General features: G+C 61.8%; 1 protein-coding gene across 1 annotated transcript in view; it reads left to right on the top strand.

Annotated features, from left to right (window-relative positions):
• Nucleotides 1-13,452, top strand: part of LOC144603207 (RLA class II histocompatibility antigen, DP alpha-1 chain-like) — a 70,446-nt gene that overhangs the window by 24,767 nt on the left and 32,227 nt on the right. Inside the window, 3 exon segments of the mRNA XM_078416397.1 lie at nucleotides 5,185-5,423; nucleotides 5,426-5,435; nucleotides 8,427-8,708. Coding sequence (XP_078272523.1) covers nucleotides 5,185-5,423; nucleotides 5,426-5,435; nucleotides 8,427-8,708 — 531 coding nt within the window.

Genomic DNA, 13,452 nt, shown 5'->3' with positions numbered 1-13,452 from the left:
CCTCCTCCCTCTTCCCCCTCCCTCCCTCTTCCCCCTCCCTCCCTCTTTCCCCTCCCTCCCTCCCTCCCTCCCTCCCTCCCTCCCTCCTCCCTCCTCCCTCTCACCCCTCCCCCTCCACCCCCTCCATCCCTCCCTCCCTCCTCCCCACCCTCCCTCCCTCCCCCCACCCTCCCCTCACTCCCTCCACCTCACTCCCTCCACCCTCCCTCTCCCCACCCTCCTCACCCTCCCTCCCTCCCCCCACCCTCCTCACCCTCCCTCCCTCCCTCTCCCCACCCTCCTTCCCTCTCCCCACCCTCCTTCCTCTCCCCTCCCTCCCTCTCCCCTCCCTCCCTCTCCTCTCCTCTCCCTCCCTCTCCCCTCCCTCTCCCCTCCCTCCCTCTCCCCTCCCTCCCTCTCCCCTCCCTCCCCACTCCCTCCCTCTCCCCTCCCTCCCTCTCCCCTCCCTCCCTCTTCCCCTCCCTCTCCCGTCACTCTCCCCACCCTCCTCCCCCTCCCTCCATCTCCCCAACCGCCTCCCCTCCCTCTCTCCCCTCCCTCCCCTCCCTCCCTCTCCCCCCCCTCCCCCTCCCTCCCCTCCCTCCCCCTCCCCTCCTCTACCCTCCCTCCCTCCCCCTCTCCCCACCCTCCCTCCCTCCCCCTCTCCCCACCCTCCCTCCCTCCCCCTCTCCCCACCCTCCCTCCCTCCCCCTCTCCCCACCCTCCCTCCCTCCCCCTCTCCCCACCCTCCCTCCATCTCCCCAACCGCCTCCCCTCCCCCTCTCCCCTCCCTCCCTCCATCTCCCCAACCGCCTCCCCTCCCCCTCTCCCCACCCTCCCTCCCCCCCTCCTCCCCTCCCTCCCACCCTTCCCCCCTCCCTCCCACCTGCCCGCCTCTTGCCCTCCCTCCCTCTCCCTCTTCCCCCTCCCCCCTCCCCCTCACTCCCTCCCTCTTCCCCTCCATCCTTCTTCCCCCTCCCTCCCTCTTCTCCTCCCTCTTCTCCCTCCCTATCCCCTCCCTCTCCCCTCACCCCCCTCTTCACCCTCCTCCCTCTCTCCCTCCTCCCTCCCCACCCTCCTCCCCCCTCTCCTCCCCCCTCCCCTCCCCTCTTCCCTCTCCCCTCTCCCTCTCCCCTCTCCCTCTCCCCCCCACCCACTCCCCCCCACCCTCTCCCCCCCTCCCTCTCCCCCTCCCTCTCCCCCTCCCTCTCCCCCTCCCTCTCCCCCCCATCTCCCTCTCCCCCCCACCTCCCTCTCCCCACCTCCCTCTCCCCCCCCTCCCTCTCCCCCCCTCCCTCTCCCCCCTCCCTCTCCCCCCCTCCCTCTCCCCCTCCCTCCCTCCCCCTCCCCCTCCCTCCCTCTCCCCACCCTCCACCCCTCCCTCCCCCCACCCTCCACCTCTCCCTCCCCCCACCCTTTCCCTCCCTCTCTCCCCGTCCTCCCCCTCCTTCCCTCTCCATCCTTCCCTCCCCTCCTTCCCTCCCCCTCCTTCCCACCCCCTCCTTCCCTCCCCACCCTCTTCCCCCTCCCTTCCTTTCCCCTCCCTTCCTCTTCCCCCCCTCTACCCCCCTTCCCCCCCTCTTCACCCTCCTCTTCCCCCCTCCCTCTTCCCCACCCTCCTCCGCCTCCCTCTCCCCACCTCCCCCTCCATCCCTCTCCGGGCATTCCTCCCTCCCTCTCCCCACCTCCCTCTCACCCCCACCCTCTCTCCCCGCACCCTCTCTCCCCCTCCCTCCCTCTCCCCACCCTCCCCCCTCCACCTCCCTGCCTCTTTCATCGTCCTTCCCCCTCCCTCCCTCCTGCCCGCCTCCCTCCATGCCTGTCGCCCTCCCTCTCCTTCCTCCCTCCCTCTTTCCCCCTCCCTCCCTCCGCCTCCCTCCCTCCATCTCCGCCTCCCTCCCTCCCTCCCTCCCTCTCCCCCTCCCACCCTCTCCCTCTCCCCTCCCTCCCTCTTCCCCCCCCCTCCCTCCCCCTCCCTCCCCCCTCACCCTTCCCCCTCCCTCCCTCCTCTCCCTCCCTCCCTCTTCCCCCTCCCTCCCTCCCTCCCTCCCTCTTCCCCCTCCCTCCCTCCCTCCCTCTTCCCCCTCCCTTCCTCTCCCCACCCTCTTCCATCTCCCAACTTCTTCCCTTCCCTCCTCCCCCTCCCTCTGCCCACCTCCCCTCCATCGCTCTCCCCACCCTCCCCCCTCTCTCCCCCCCCACCCTCCTCTCCCTCCCTCTCCCCACGCTCCTCCCTCTCCCTCCCTCTTCCCCCCTCCCTCCCTCTTCCCCCCCTCCCTCCCTCTTCCCCCTCCCTCCCTCTCCCCCCTCCCTCCCCTCTCCCTCTCCCTCTCCCCCCTCCCTCCCTCTCCCCCCCTCCCTCCCTCTTCCCCCTCCCTCTCCCCCTCCCTCCCTCTTCCCCCTCCCTCCCTCTTCCCTCCCCCTCCCTCCCTCTCCCCCCCTCCCACTTCCCTCTTCCCTCTCCCCCTCCCTCCCTCTTCCCTCTCTCCCTCTCCCTCTCCCCCCTCCCTCCCTCTTCCCCCTCCCTCCCTCTTCCCTCCCCCTCCCTCCCTCTCCCCCCATCCCTCCCTCTTCCCTCTTCCCCCTCCCTCCCTCTTCCCTCTCCCCCTCCCTCCCTCCCTCTCCCCCTCCCTCCCTCTCCCCCTCCCTCCCTCTCCCCCTCCCTCCCTCTCCCCCCTCCCTCCCTCTCCCCCCCCTCCCTCCCTCTCCCTCCCTCCCTCTTCCCTCTTCCCCCTCCCTCTCCCTCTCCCCCTCCCCCCTCCCTCTCCCTCTCCCCCCTCCCCCTCCCTCTTCCCCTTCCCACCCTCTTCCCCCCCTCCCTCCCTCTTCCCCACCCCCTCCCTCTTCCCCCTCCCCCCCCCTCCCTCCCCCCCTCTCTTCCCCCCCCCTCCCTCCCCCTCCCTCCCCCCCTCTCTTCCCCCTCCCTCTCTTCCCCCTCTCTTCCCCCTCCCTCTTCCCCCCTCCCTCTTCCCCCCTCCCTCTTCCCCCTCCATCTTCCCCCTCGCTCCCTCCCTCTTGCTCCCTCCCTCCCTCTTCCCCCTCCCCCCTCTCCTCCCTCCCTCCCTCCCTCCCTCCCCTCCCTCCCTCTCCCTCCCTCCCTCCTTCCCCCTCCCCCACCCTCGCTCCCTCCAACCCCCATCTTCCCCCTCCCTCCCTCTTCCCCCTCCCTCCCTCCCTCCCTCTTCCCCCCCCTCCCTCCCCCCCTCCCTCCTCCCCCTCTCCCCCCCCCTCCTCCCCCTCCCTCCCATTCCTCCCTCTCCTCACCCTCCCTCCTCCCTCTCACCCCCTCCCCCTCGCCCACCCCCTCCATACCTCCTTCCCTCCTCCCCCTCCCTCCCTCCCCCTCCCTCCACCCTTCCTCTCCCTCCATCCACCCTTCCTCCCCCTCCCCCCTCTTCCCCCTCCCTCCCTCTTCCCCCTCCCTCCCTCTTCCCCCTCCCCCCCTCTTCCCCCTCCCTCCCTCTTCCCCCTCCCTCCCTCTTCCCCCTCCCTCCCTCCCTCCCTCCCTCCCTCCTCCCTCTCACCCCTCCCCCTCCACCCCCTCCATCCCTCCCTCCCTCCTCCCCACCCTCCCTCCCCCCACCCTCCTCACCCTCCCTCCCTCCCTCTCCCCACCCCCCTTCCCTCTCCCCACCCTCCTTCCTCTCCCCTCCCTCCCTCTCCCCTCCCTCCCTCTCCTCTCCTCTCCCTCCCTCTCCCCTCCCTCTCCCCTCCCTCCCTCTCCCCTCCCTCCCTCTCCCCTCCCTCCCTCTCCCCTCCATCCCTCTCCCCTCCCTCCCTCTTCCCCTCCCTCTCCCGTCACTCTCCCACCCTCCTCCCCCTCCCTCCATCTCCCCAACCGCCTCCCCTCCCTCTCTCCCCTCCCTCCCTCCCTCCCTCTCCCCCCCTCCCCCTCCCTCCCCCTCCCCTCCTCTACCCTCCCTCCCTCCCCCTCTCCCCACCCTCCCTCCCTCCCCCTCTCCCCACCCTCCCTCCCTCCCCTCTCCCCACCCTCCCTCCATATCCCCAACCGCCTCCCCTCCCCCTCTCCCCACCCTCCCTCCCTCCCCCTCTCCCCACCCTCCCTCCCCCCCTCCTCCCCTCCCTCCCACCCTTCCCCCCTCCCTCCCACCTGCCCGCCTCTTGCCCTCCCTCCCTCTCCCTCTTCCCCCTCCCCCCTCCCCCTCACTCCCTCCCTCTTCCCCTCCATCCTTCTTCCCCCTCCCTCCCTCTTCTCCCTCCCTCTTCCCCCTCCCTATCCCCTCCCTCTTCCCTCACCCCCCTCTTCACCCTCATCCCTCTCTCCCTCCCTCCCTCCCCACCCTCCTCCCCCCTCTCCTCCCCCCTCCCCTCCCCTCTTCCCTCTCCCCTCTCCCTCTCCCCACCCTCTCCCCCCCTCCCTATCCCCCCCCCACCCTCTCCCCCCTCCCTCTCCCCCCTCCCTCTCCCCCCCTCCCTCTCCCCCTCCCTCCCTCTCCCCCTCCCTCCCTCTTCCCTCGTCCCCCTCCCTCCCTCTTCCCTCCTCCCCCTCCCTCCCTCCCTCTCCCCCCTCCCTCCCTCTCCCCCTCCCTCCCTCTCCCCCTCCATCCCTCTCCCCCCCCTCCCTCTTCCCCCTCGCTCCCTCCCTCTTGCTCCCTCCCTCTTCCCCCTCGCTCCCTCCCTCTTCCCATCCCTCCCTCTTCCCCCTCCCTCCCTCCCTCTTCCCCCTCCCTCCCTCCCTCCCCCTCCCTCCCTCCCTCCCCCTCCCTCCCTCTTCCCCCTCCCTCTCCCCTCCCCCTCCCTCCCTCTTCCCCCCTCCCTCTCTCTCCCCCTCCCTCTCTCTCCCCTCCCCCTCCCCCTCTCCCCCTCCCTCCATCTTCCCCCTCCCTCCCCCTCCCTCCCTCTTCCCTCTCTCTCCCGTCCCTCCCTCTCCTCACCTTTCCTCCTCCCTCCCCCCTCCCCTCCCCCTCCACCGTCCCTCCCCCTCGCTCCCTCCACCCTCCCTCCTCCTCCTCCTCCCTCTCCCCTCTCCCCTTCCCTCCCCCTCACCCTTCTCCCCACCATCCTCTCCCTGTCCCCTCTCCCCACCTCCTCCTCCCTTCCTCCCTCCCTCTCCCCTCCCTCTCCCCCCCCCTCCCCCCCTCTCCCCCCCCTCCCTCTCCCCCTCCCTCCCTCCCTGCCCCCCTCTCTCCCTGTCCCCCTCCCCTTGCTGTGCTCGCTGTCACTCGTTGCCCTTGTCTCACACAGACCGGCATGAGGAACGGATGGTGTACATGGTGCAGGACGGCAGCCCGGACCAGCAGTTTGACGTGTTGGTGGATAACGATGAGGTTCTGTACATGGACTTCAAGCTGAAGAAGGAGGTGGCGCGGATCCCAGAGTTGCAGGGCCAAGCGATGCGGGGGGGAGAGGCGGGGATCTCGGCTGTTATGGCCCAAATAAAACAGAGTCTCAATGTTTGCAAGAACCAGTCGCACTGGAGCCCCGGGAGCCCAAAGGTCAGCGGGGGGGGGGGGAGGGAGGCAGAGAGGGAGGAGGGAGGGAGGGGGAGAAGTGGGGGGGGGGGGGGGGGGGGGGGGTGGGCGGGGGCCGGGCAACACGGGCTGTCCGCTACCGGGCGCCGGCGGGACAGGGAGCCGCTCCCCCTCCCCTCCCCTTGTAGCACAAGCCCGGTCCCTCGCACGTCCCTGTCCACACCCTGGCCCCCATCACCCCCCCCCCCCGGCCCCCATCACCACCCCCCCCCCGGCCCCCATCACCCACCCCCCCTGGTCCCCATCACCCCCCCCCCCCGGCCCCCATCACCCCCCCCCCCCGGCCCCCATCACCCCCCCCCCCCGGCCCCCATCACCCCCCCCCCCCCGCCCCATCACCCCCCCCCCAGCCCCCATCACCCCCCCCCCAGCCCCCATCACCCCCCCCCGGCCCCCATCACCCCCCCCCCCAGCCCCCATCACCCCCCCCCCCCGGCCCCCATCACCCCCCCCCCCCAGCCCCCATCACCCCCCCCCCCCCAGCCCCCATCACCCCCCCCCGGCCCCCATCACCCCCCCCCCCCCAGCCCCCATCACCCCCCCCCGGCCCCCCATCACCCCCCCCCCCCCAGCCCCCATCACCCCCCCCCCCCGGCCCCCATCACCCCCCCCCCCCAGCCCCCATCACCCCCCCCCCCCCAGCCTTGTATACACTGGAATATAGAAGGATGAGGGGGGAACATATTGAAACATATAAGATAATTAGGGGATTGGACACAAGGGGCCACAGTTTAAGAATAAGGGGTCGGCCATTTAGAACGGAGATGAGGAAGAACTTTTTCAGTCAGAGGGTGGTGAAGGTGTGGAATTCTCTGCCTCAGAAGGCAGTGGAGGCCAGTTCGTTGGATGCTTTCAAGAGAGAGCTGGATAGAGCTCTTAAGGATAGCGGAGTGAGGGGGTATGGGGAGAAGGCAGGAACGGGGTACTGATTGAGAGTGATCAGCCATGATCGCATTGAATGGCGGTGCTGGCTCGAAGGGCTTGAATGGCCTACTCCTGCACCTATTGTCTATTGTCTATTGGCCCCCATCACCCCCCCCCCCCCCCCCCCCCCCCCCCGGCCCACAGTATCACAGCCTGTGCACGGGTGGTCCCGGTGAGGATGGACTGCAGGCACTGGCGTGAGGAGCTGTGATGCACTGGGTCTGGGCTGTTCTCTGTGGGCCAGGCGGCGACCAGTTGCCATCCCAGCCTGACATACATCCCGTCAGCATCCCTCACCACCACAAACAAGCTCAACCTTCTCAGCATGGCGACATGAATGTATGGTCGCCGCATCCGTGTGAAGGGACCAGTTACCTTGCTGGTGGTGTGGACGTCCAGGATCCACATTCAGCACGTTTACACTTAGTGCTTCACCTGGCCACACAGTCATGAGGAAACCAGGAGCCTGGCAGCACCAGCGATGAGGGTGAGGGTGGGGATGTTCATATCCCATCCTCATCCCTCTCACTCCCTCTCACACTCCCTCTCCTCACCAGTTCCCATCCCTCTCTCTCCCCCTCCCGCTCCCTCTCCTCACCAGTTCACCCCCCTCTCTGCCCCGTCAGTTCCACTCCACCACTCCTCCCTACCCTTCCCTCTCCCCTTGTCTCATTCTCCTCCCAACCCTCCTCTCCCCTCTCCCATCCCCTCTCCCCTCCCTCCTCCCAACCCTCCTCTCCCAACCCTCCTCTCCCTGCACCCTCCACTACCCTCCCCTTCTCACCCCATCCCTTTCCCCCTCTTCTCTCATCCCCCTCCACCACCTCCCCCACCCCAACCCTCCTTTCCATTCGCACCTTTCGCCTCATCTTCCCCCTCTCCGCCATTTTCCCCTTCCCACTCACTTACTCATCGCCTCCCCTCCCTCCTCCCCTCTTTATCCCCTCCCCATCGCTCCCGACCCTCTCCTCTCACTCTCCTAATCTACCTCCCCTCCCCGCTCTTCTCCCCTTCCCCTCCCCCTTCCCCTCCCCCTTCCCTCTCCTCTCCTCCTCACCCTCTCTCACTTTCCCTCCTCCTCCCCTCTCACTCTCCTTCTATCCGTCCCCTATTCCCCCCTATTCTCCCCGCTGCCTCTACCCCCTCACCACCCCCTCTCATTCCATCCATCCCCCCCTCTCCTCATCCTCCCCCTCCCCTCTCCTTCTTTATCTCCCTTTATCCATCCCACCATGTCCTCCACCTCTTGTCCCTTTTATTTCCCCCTCTCCTACTCTTTTTCCTCCCCTACCCCTCTATTTCCCCTCATCCCCCTCCCGCTCTCCTGTACCCCTCCTCTCCATCTCCCCCCTCCCCTACCCTACCCCTCCTCTCCATCCCTCCCTCCAATACCCCCCCTCTCCATCTATCCCTCCCATACCCTTCCTCTCCATCCCCCCTCCGGCCCCGTACCCCTCCTCTCCGTCTCACCCCTCCCCACATCCTCCTCCCCCTCCCTCCCTCCCCCCCCATCCCCCCCATCCCCCCATCCTCCTCCACCCCCATCCTCCTCCCCCCCTCCCCCCCCCCCATCCTCCTCCCCCCCATCCTCCTCTCCCCCATCCTCCTCCCCCCCCATCCTCCCCCCCCATCCTCCCCCCATCCTCCTCCCCCCCATCCTCCTCCCCCCCCTCCTCCTCCCCCCCCATCCTCCTCCCCCCCCCATCCTCCTCCCCCCCATCCTCCTTCCCCCCTCCTCCTCCCCCCCATCCTCGCCTCCCCCCATCCTCCTCCCCCCCATCCTCCTCCCCCCCCATCCTCCTCCCCCCCCATCCTCCTCCCCCCCATCCTCCTCCCCCCCCATCCTCCTCCCCCCCTCCTCCTCCCCCCCATCCTCCTCCCCTCCCTCCTCCTCCCCCCCCCATCCTCCTCCCCCCCCCCCCCTCCCCCCCTCCCCCTCCCCCCCCTCCCCCTCCCCCTCCCCCCCCCCTCCCCCCCCCCTCAGGTGTCCTGTCACCTTGGTTAACCTGTTCTCACCCTGTCTGCCCACAGTTCCCCCTCAGGCTGCCATGTATGCCGAGGATCCCGTGGAGTGGGGTCAGCCCAACACCTTGATCTGTCTGGCTGACGGATTCTATCCTGCAAGCATCAACATGAAGTGGAAACGGAACGATGAGCCCGTGACCGAGGGAATCAACACCACAGAGTACTACCTGAAGAATGATTACTCCTTCCAGAGGTTCACCTACCTGACCTTCACCCCCAGCCCGGGAGACATGTACTCCTGCCACGTGGAGCACGAGGGTCTGGAGAGGCCGACCACTGTGTTCTGGGGTCAGTACGGGACAGGTTAACGGGGCTGATCTCTGTGCAGGGTTGGGACTGGCTGGTGGAAGGTCCCACATTCACCTGGTCCAGTAGCAAGGCCTCAGCTTTCTGTTCCTGCTACAAGTATGAGGAGTGCCGGGTACCACCGTGTACTGTGGGTCTAGACCACGCAGTGTGTGTGTCCTGCTCCTGGAGTGAGTTTGCCTGATGCTGTCTAACCAGGGTGGGCGATTGTAAAACCGCTCCAGAGGTTTACAAAGGCCTCTGTAATTGTCAAAGGCAGGATCCCACACCTAGTCATCCTTTACCTCCCAACCTGGATATGTAACACCGGTCCTTATACCTCCTTCACCTCCATCCAGGGCCTCCATCAGTCCTTCCTGGTGAGACAGAGGTTCACGTGCACCTTCTCTAACCTAATCTACTGCATTAGGTGTCCCTGATGTGGCCTCCTGTACATCGGCAAGACCAAGTGTCGACTCGGTAAACACGTTTGGTCCGCCAAGATCTGCTAGATCTCCAGTCGCTAACTATTTTAACTGTCCTTCCCATTCCCACAGTGAACGTTCTGTCCTGGGCTTTGTCAATTGCAAGAGTGAGTCCAGCGCTATGAACATTGAATACGCCAATGTCAAGTCATAGCCCCCTCTGCCACCTCTCCTTCCACTGTCCCATCCTGCCACCCCAGAGCACACATTTCTCCCATTCTCCAGTCCCCTTGCCCATCACCCCTCCTCTGTACACTCATCTGTCCTCACGTCATATTTCTGTTTTATTTGCCCTCTTTCCATTCCCCCATCCTCTTCCACTATAGAATTCAGTCTGACTTTAAATATCACTGCTCCGCTGTTCTTATCCGACACCCTTTTATCTTTTTATTCACAAAATGCTGGAGTAACTCAGCAGGTCAGGCAGCATCTCGGGAGAGAAGGAATGGGTAACGTTTCAGGTCCAGACCCTTCTTCAGACCCTTTTATCTTTTCTGCCCGTTTTGTTTCCTTCTGTTGTCCTATGAAGTTTCCCAATCCTCTGGCTTCCCGCTACTCTTTGCTGTGTTATACATCTTTTCTTTTAGTTTTATTCCATCCCTAACTTCCCTTGTTGGCCACGGTTGCCTCCTACTCCCCTTAGAATCTTTCTTCCCTTTTGGAATGAAATGATCCTGCATCTTCTGGATTATGCCCAGAAATTCCTGCCATTGCTGTTCCACCATCATTCCTGCTAGGATCCCTTTCCAGTCAACCTTGGCCAGCTCCTCTCTCATGCCTTCATAGTCCCCTTTGTTCAACTGCATCACTGACACTTCCGATTTAACCTTCTCCCTCTCAAATTGCAGTTTAAAACAAATCATATTATGATCACTACCTCCAAGCGGCTCCTTTACCTCGAGTTCTCTTATCAAATCTGGTTCATTGGACAACACTAAATCCAGATTTGCCTTTTCTCTGGTAGGCTCCAGTATAAGCTGCTCTAAGAATCCATCTCGGAGGCACTCCACAAACTCTCTTTCTTGGGGTCCAGAACCAACCTGATTTTCCCAGTCTACCTGCATATTGAAATCCCCCATCACCACAGTGACATTACCTTTGTTACATGCCAGTTTTAACTTGTAAGGGGTTTCTGCGCCGAGCTTTCGCCCGACCTAAGGTCCCCGTGCCTTGCTCTGATCCCTTGACCAGGCCGCGCACACTGGTTCCCCGTGAGTGGTTCGACCCACTCACCCCTACGGTTCTAGACACTGGACTTAGATGCAGGAGCGTTTATAGTGCAGAAAAATTCCACCAGACCAGATTTGAAAACCAGGGTTTAAATGAAAAAGGCTTTTATTTAGCGCTTGGGACTATTGTCCATGAATACTTATACATTTCTATAATACATGTCTATAAAACACATACCGAATCACACGAATACTTATAACTATGAATCATAAAACACACACAGTTCTACAAGACATATACACGACTGTAAGATGGGGAACGTACGACACATCGCAAAATTGACCAACACACACTCCTTTACACACCCACGTTTATTCAAACCACCCTCCCCTCTACACTAAACTATGTCCAGGATATGCAAGATCGGGTACCTGCTCACCATGGGGCTATTACTGGGGTTACTGGCTGTTCGTTTTGCAGTATTTCTCCTCGAGTTGCGTGCCTGTTCCTCTCTCTTGCATCCGTTCTGCTTGCCTGTCTTTTCTTCCTCCTGCATTCGTTTGACTTGCTTCCTTGCATCCGTTTTCTTGCCTGCTTGCGTTCCTTGCAGGTTTTCTTCTAGAGTCCTTGCTTCAGCTTCTTCTTCCAGTATTTCTTCTTTTGTTTAAAACCCAAAAGTCGTGGCCAGTTATACTATTCTGACCCGTCCTATCTCCCGCCAGATCTTGGAATCTCTTTGTTTAAAAAGATATGTATGAGTTTTCTCTCTGATCTGCGCTTATGTCCGGGGATACCGGGGATGGCCAGACGGTGTTAATTGGTATTTCGTTGCAAGGTGATGGGTTTAACTGGTTTCCCATCACCTACCAGGTAGTTTTCTATGGGCTATTGTGCCCCCTTAACGAGATTAACTGTGTAGGTCGGCTTGGGGCATTGTGAGTATGCTGATGTCAGCGCCCCAGTGTCTGGACTTCGACCTGGTTTCGCAGGTTTCTGCATGGCCAATACCCATCCATTGTTCTGGCCGTGGCTTTGCAGAAACCTAGAGACTGGGCTGTAAGGTTTTTGCTTTTGTGGCTGGTCCCTTGGAAAAAAACCGACCGCAGCCTTTCTCCGCTATCAGCCCCAGTCTCCCGTTTAAAATGTCCAAACTGCAGCTCTTTGGTTTTGTGTTGCTTTCAGAATGAGGGAAAACTTCTCAAATCTTACAAACTCCTGCTGCAACTTACACCCTACATTCGGGCTACTATTTGGGAGTCTGTAGATCACATCAAGTAATGTCTTCTTACCTTTACAATTCCTCAACTCACCCCACAGTGACTCTACCTCATCAGTCCCTTTGTCGCCCCTCGCAAGGGACTGAATTTTGTCCCTCACCAGCAGAGCTACCCCACCACCTCTGCCCACCTGCCTGTCCTTTCTACAGGATGTATAACCCTGAATATTAAGTTCCCAGGCCCGATCCTCCTGCAGCCACGTCTCTGTAATCCCCACAATGTCATATCTACCAACCCCTAACTGAGCCTCAAGCTCATCCACTTTACTTCTTATACTTCGCGCATTCATATATAGTACTTTTAATTCCTTACTCATCTCACCCTTCTCATCGATCCCTATTACACTTGGCCATACTCTCCTCTCCCTTTGTGAGCTTTCTTTCCCGTTTATTCTGGGGTCATTATCTATCCCTTTACTCTCTTTCCCTTTAACTCCATCCTTGACTATCCCATTTGACCCCTCCCCACCCCACCCTATTTAATTTAAACCCACTCGTGTAGCAATGGCAAACCTGCCTGCCAGAATGCTGGTCCCCCACCTGTTAAGGTGAAATCCATCCCTTTTGTACAATTCCCCCTTACCCCAAAACAGATCCCAGTGATCTAAGAATCTAAATCCCTGCCCCCTGCACCAGTTCCTCAGCCACACATTCAGGTCCTGTATCTCCCTGTTCCGAGGAGCTGGAAGCAAACCGGAGATAACCACCCTGGAGGTCCTGCATTTCAGCATTTTTCCGAGCTCTCTAAAGTCACGCTGCAGAATATCCATCCCCTTCTTTCTGTCGTCGTTTGTGCCGACATTCACTATCACATCTGGCTGTTCACCTTCACCCTTGAGGAGTTTCTGCACTCTGTCCGTGACATCCTGGATCCTGGCACCAGGGAGGCAGCACACCATCCTTGAATCCCGCCTGTTGCCGCAGAAACCGTGTCCGTGCCTCTCACAATTGAGTCTCCTACTACCATGGCGTTGCCTGACGTCGGCCTCTTTGGTTTTGGCTCAACAGCACGTTTTGCTTCACAGGCCAGTCTGCTGTTCAGTGTGGTAACGTCTTCTTCCCCAACAGCTTCCACGTGGGTGAACCTGTTCTCAAGAAAGGCTGGAGGGAAAAAGCTGGGAAATATAGGCCGATGAGCTTAATATCTGTCAATGGAAAGTCACTAGAGAGTATTCTGAGGGTTAGGATATACAGGCATTAGGATGGGAAAGGGCTGATTCGGGACAGTCAGCATAGTTTTGTACATGGGTGGTTTTGTCTCACAAATCTGATTAATTTGAAGACGTGATAAAAAGGTCGATGAGGGCAGAGCTGTAGATGTTGTGTACATGGACTCCAGTAAGGCATTCCGCATGGTAAGCTGCTCTGGAAGGTTAGATCACATGGGATCCATGGATAGCTGAATGGATAGCAAATTGGCTCCATGGAAGGAAGCAGAGGGTGATGGTGGAAGGTGGCTTATTGAACTGGAGGCCTGTGACTAGTGGTGTGATCAGGGTTCGGTGCTGGGCCCGTTACTGTTTGTCATCTACATTAATGATTTGGAAGGGAACGTACAGGGCAAGATTAGCAGGTTTGCTGATGATACAAAAGTGGGTGGTTTTGCAGATAGTGAAGATGGTTGTGAACGATTGCAGCAGGATCTGGATCGATTGGTCAGGTGGGCGGAGGAATGGTTGATGGAATTTAATACAGAGAAATGTGAGGTGTTGCATTTTGGGACATCTAACAAGGGCAGGACCTACACAGTGAATGGTAGGCCTCTGGGTAGTGTTGTAGAGCAGAGGGATCTAGGAGTACAGGTGAATGGTTCCTT

Source organism: Rhinoraja longicauda, chromosome 19 (assembly GCF_053455715.1).
Source record: "Rhinoraja longicauda isolate Sanriku21f chromosome 19, sRhiLon1.1, whole genome shotgun sequence".
NCBI lineage: Eukaryota > Metazoa > Chordata > Chondrichthyes > Rajiformes > Arhynchobatidae > Rhinoraja > Rhinoraja longicauda.
Note: the sequence above shows the minus strand (reverse complement) of the source record. Positions and strands in the feature narration are given on the sequence as shown.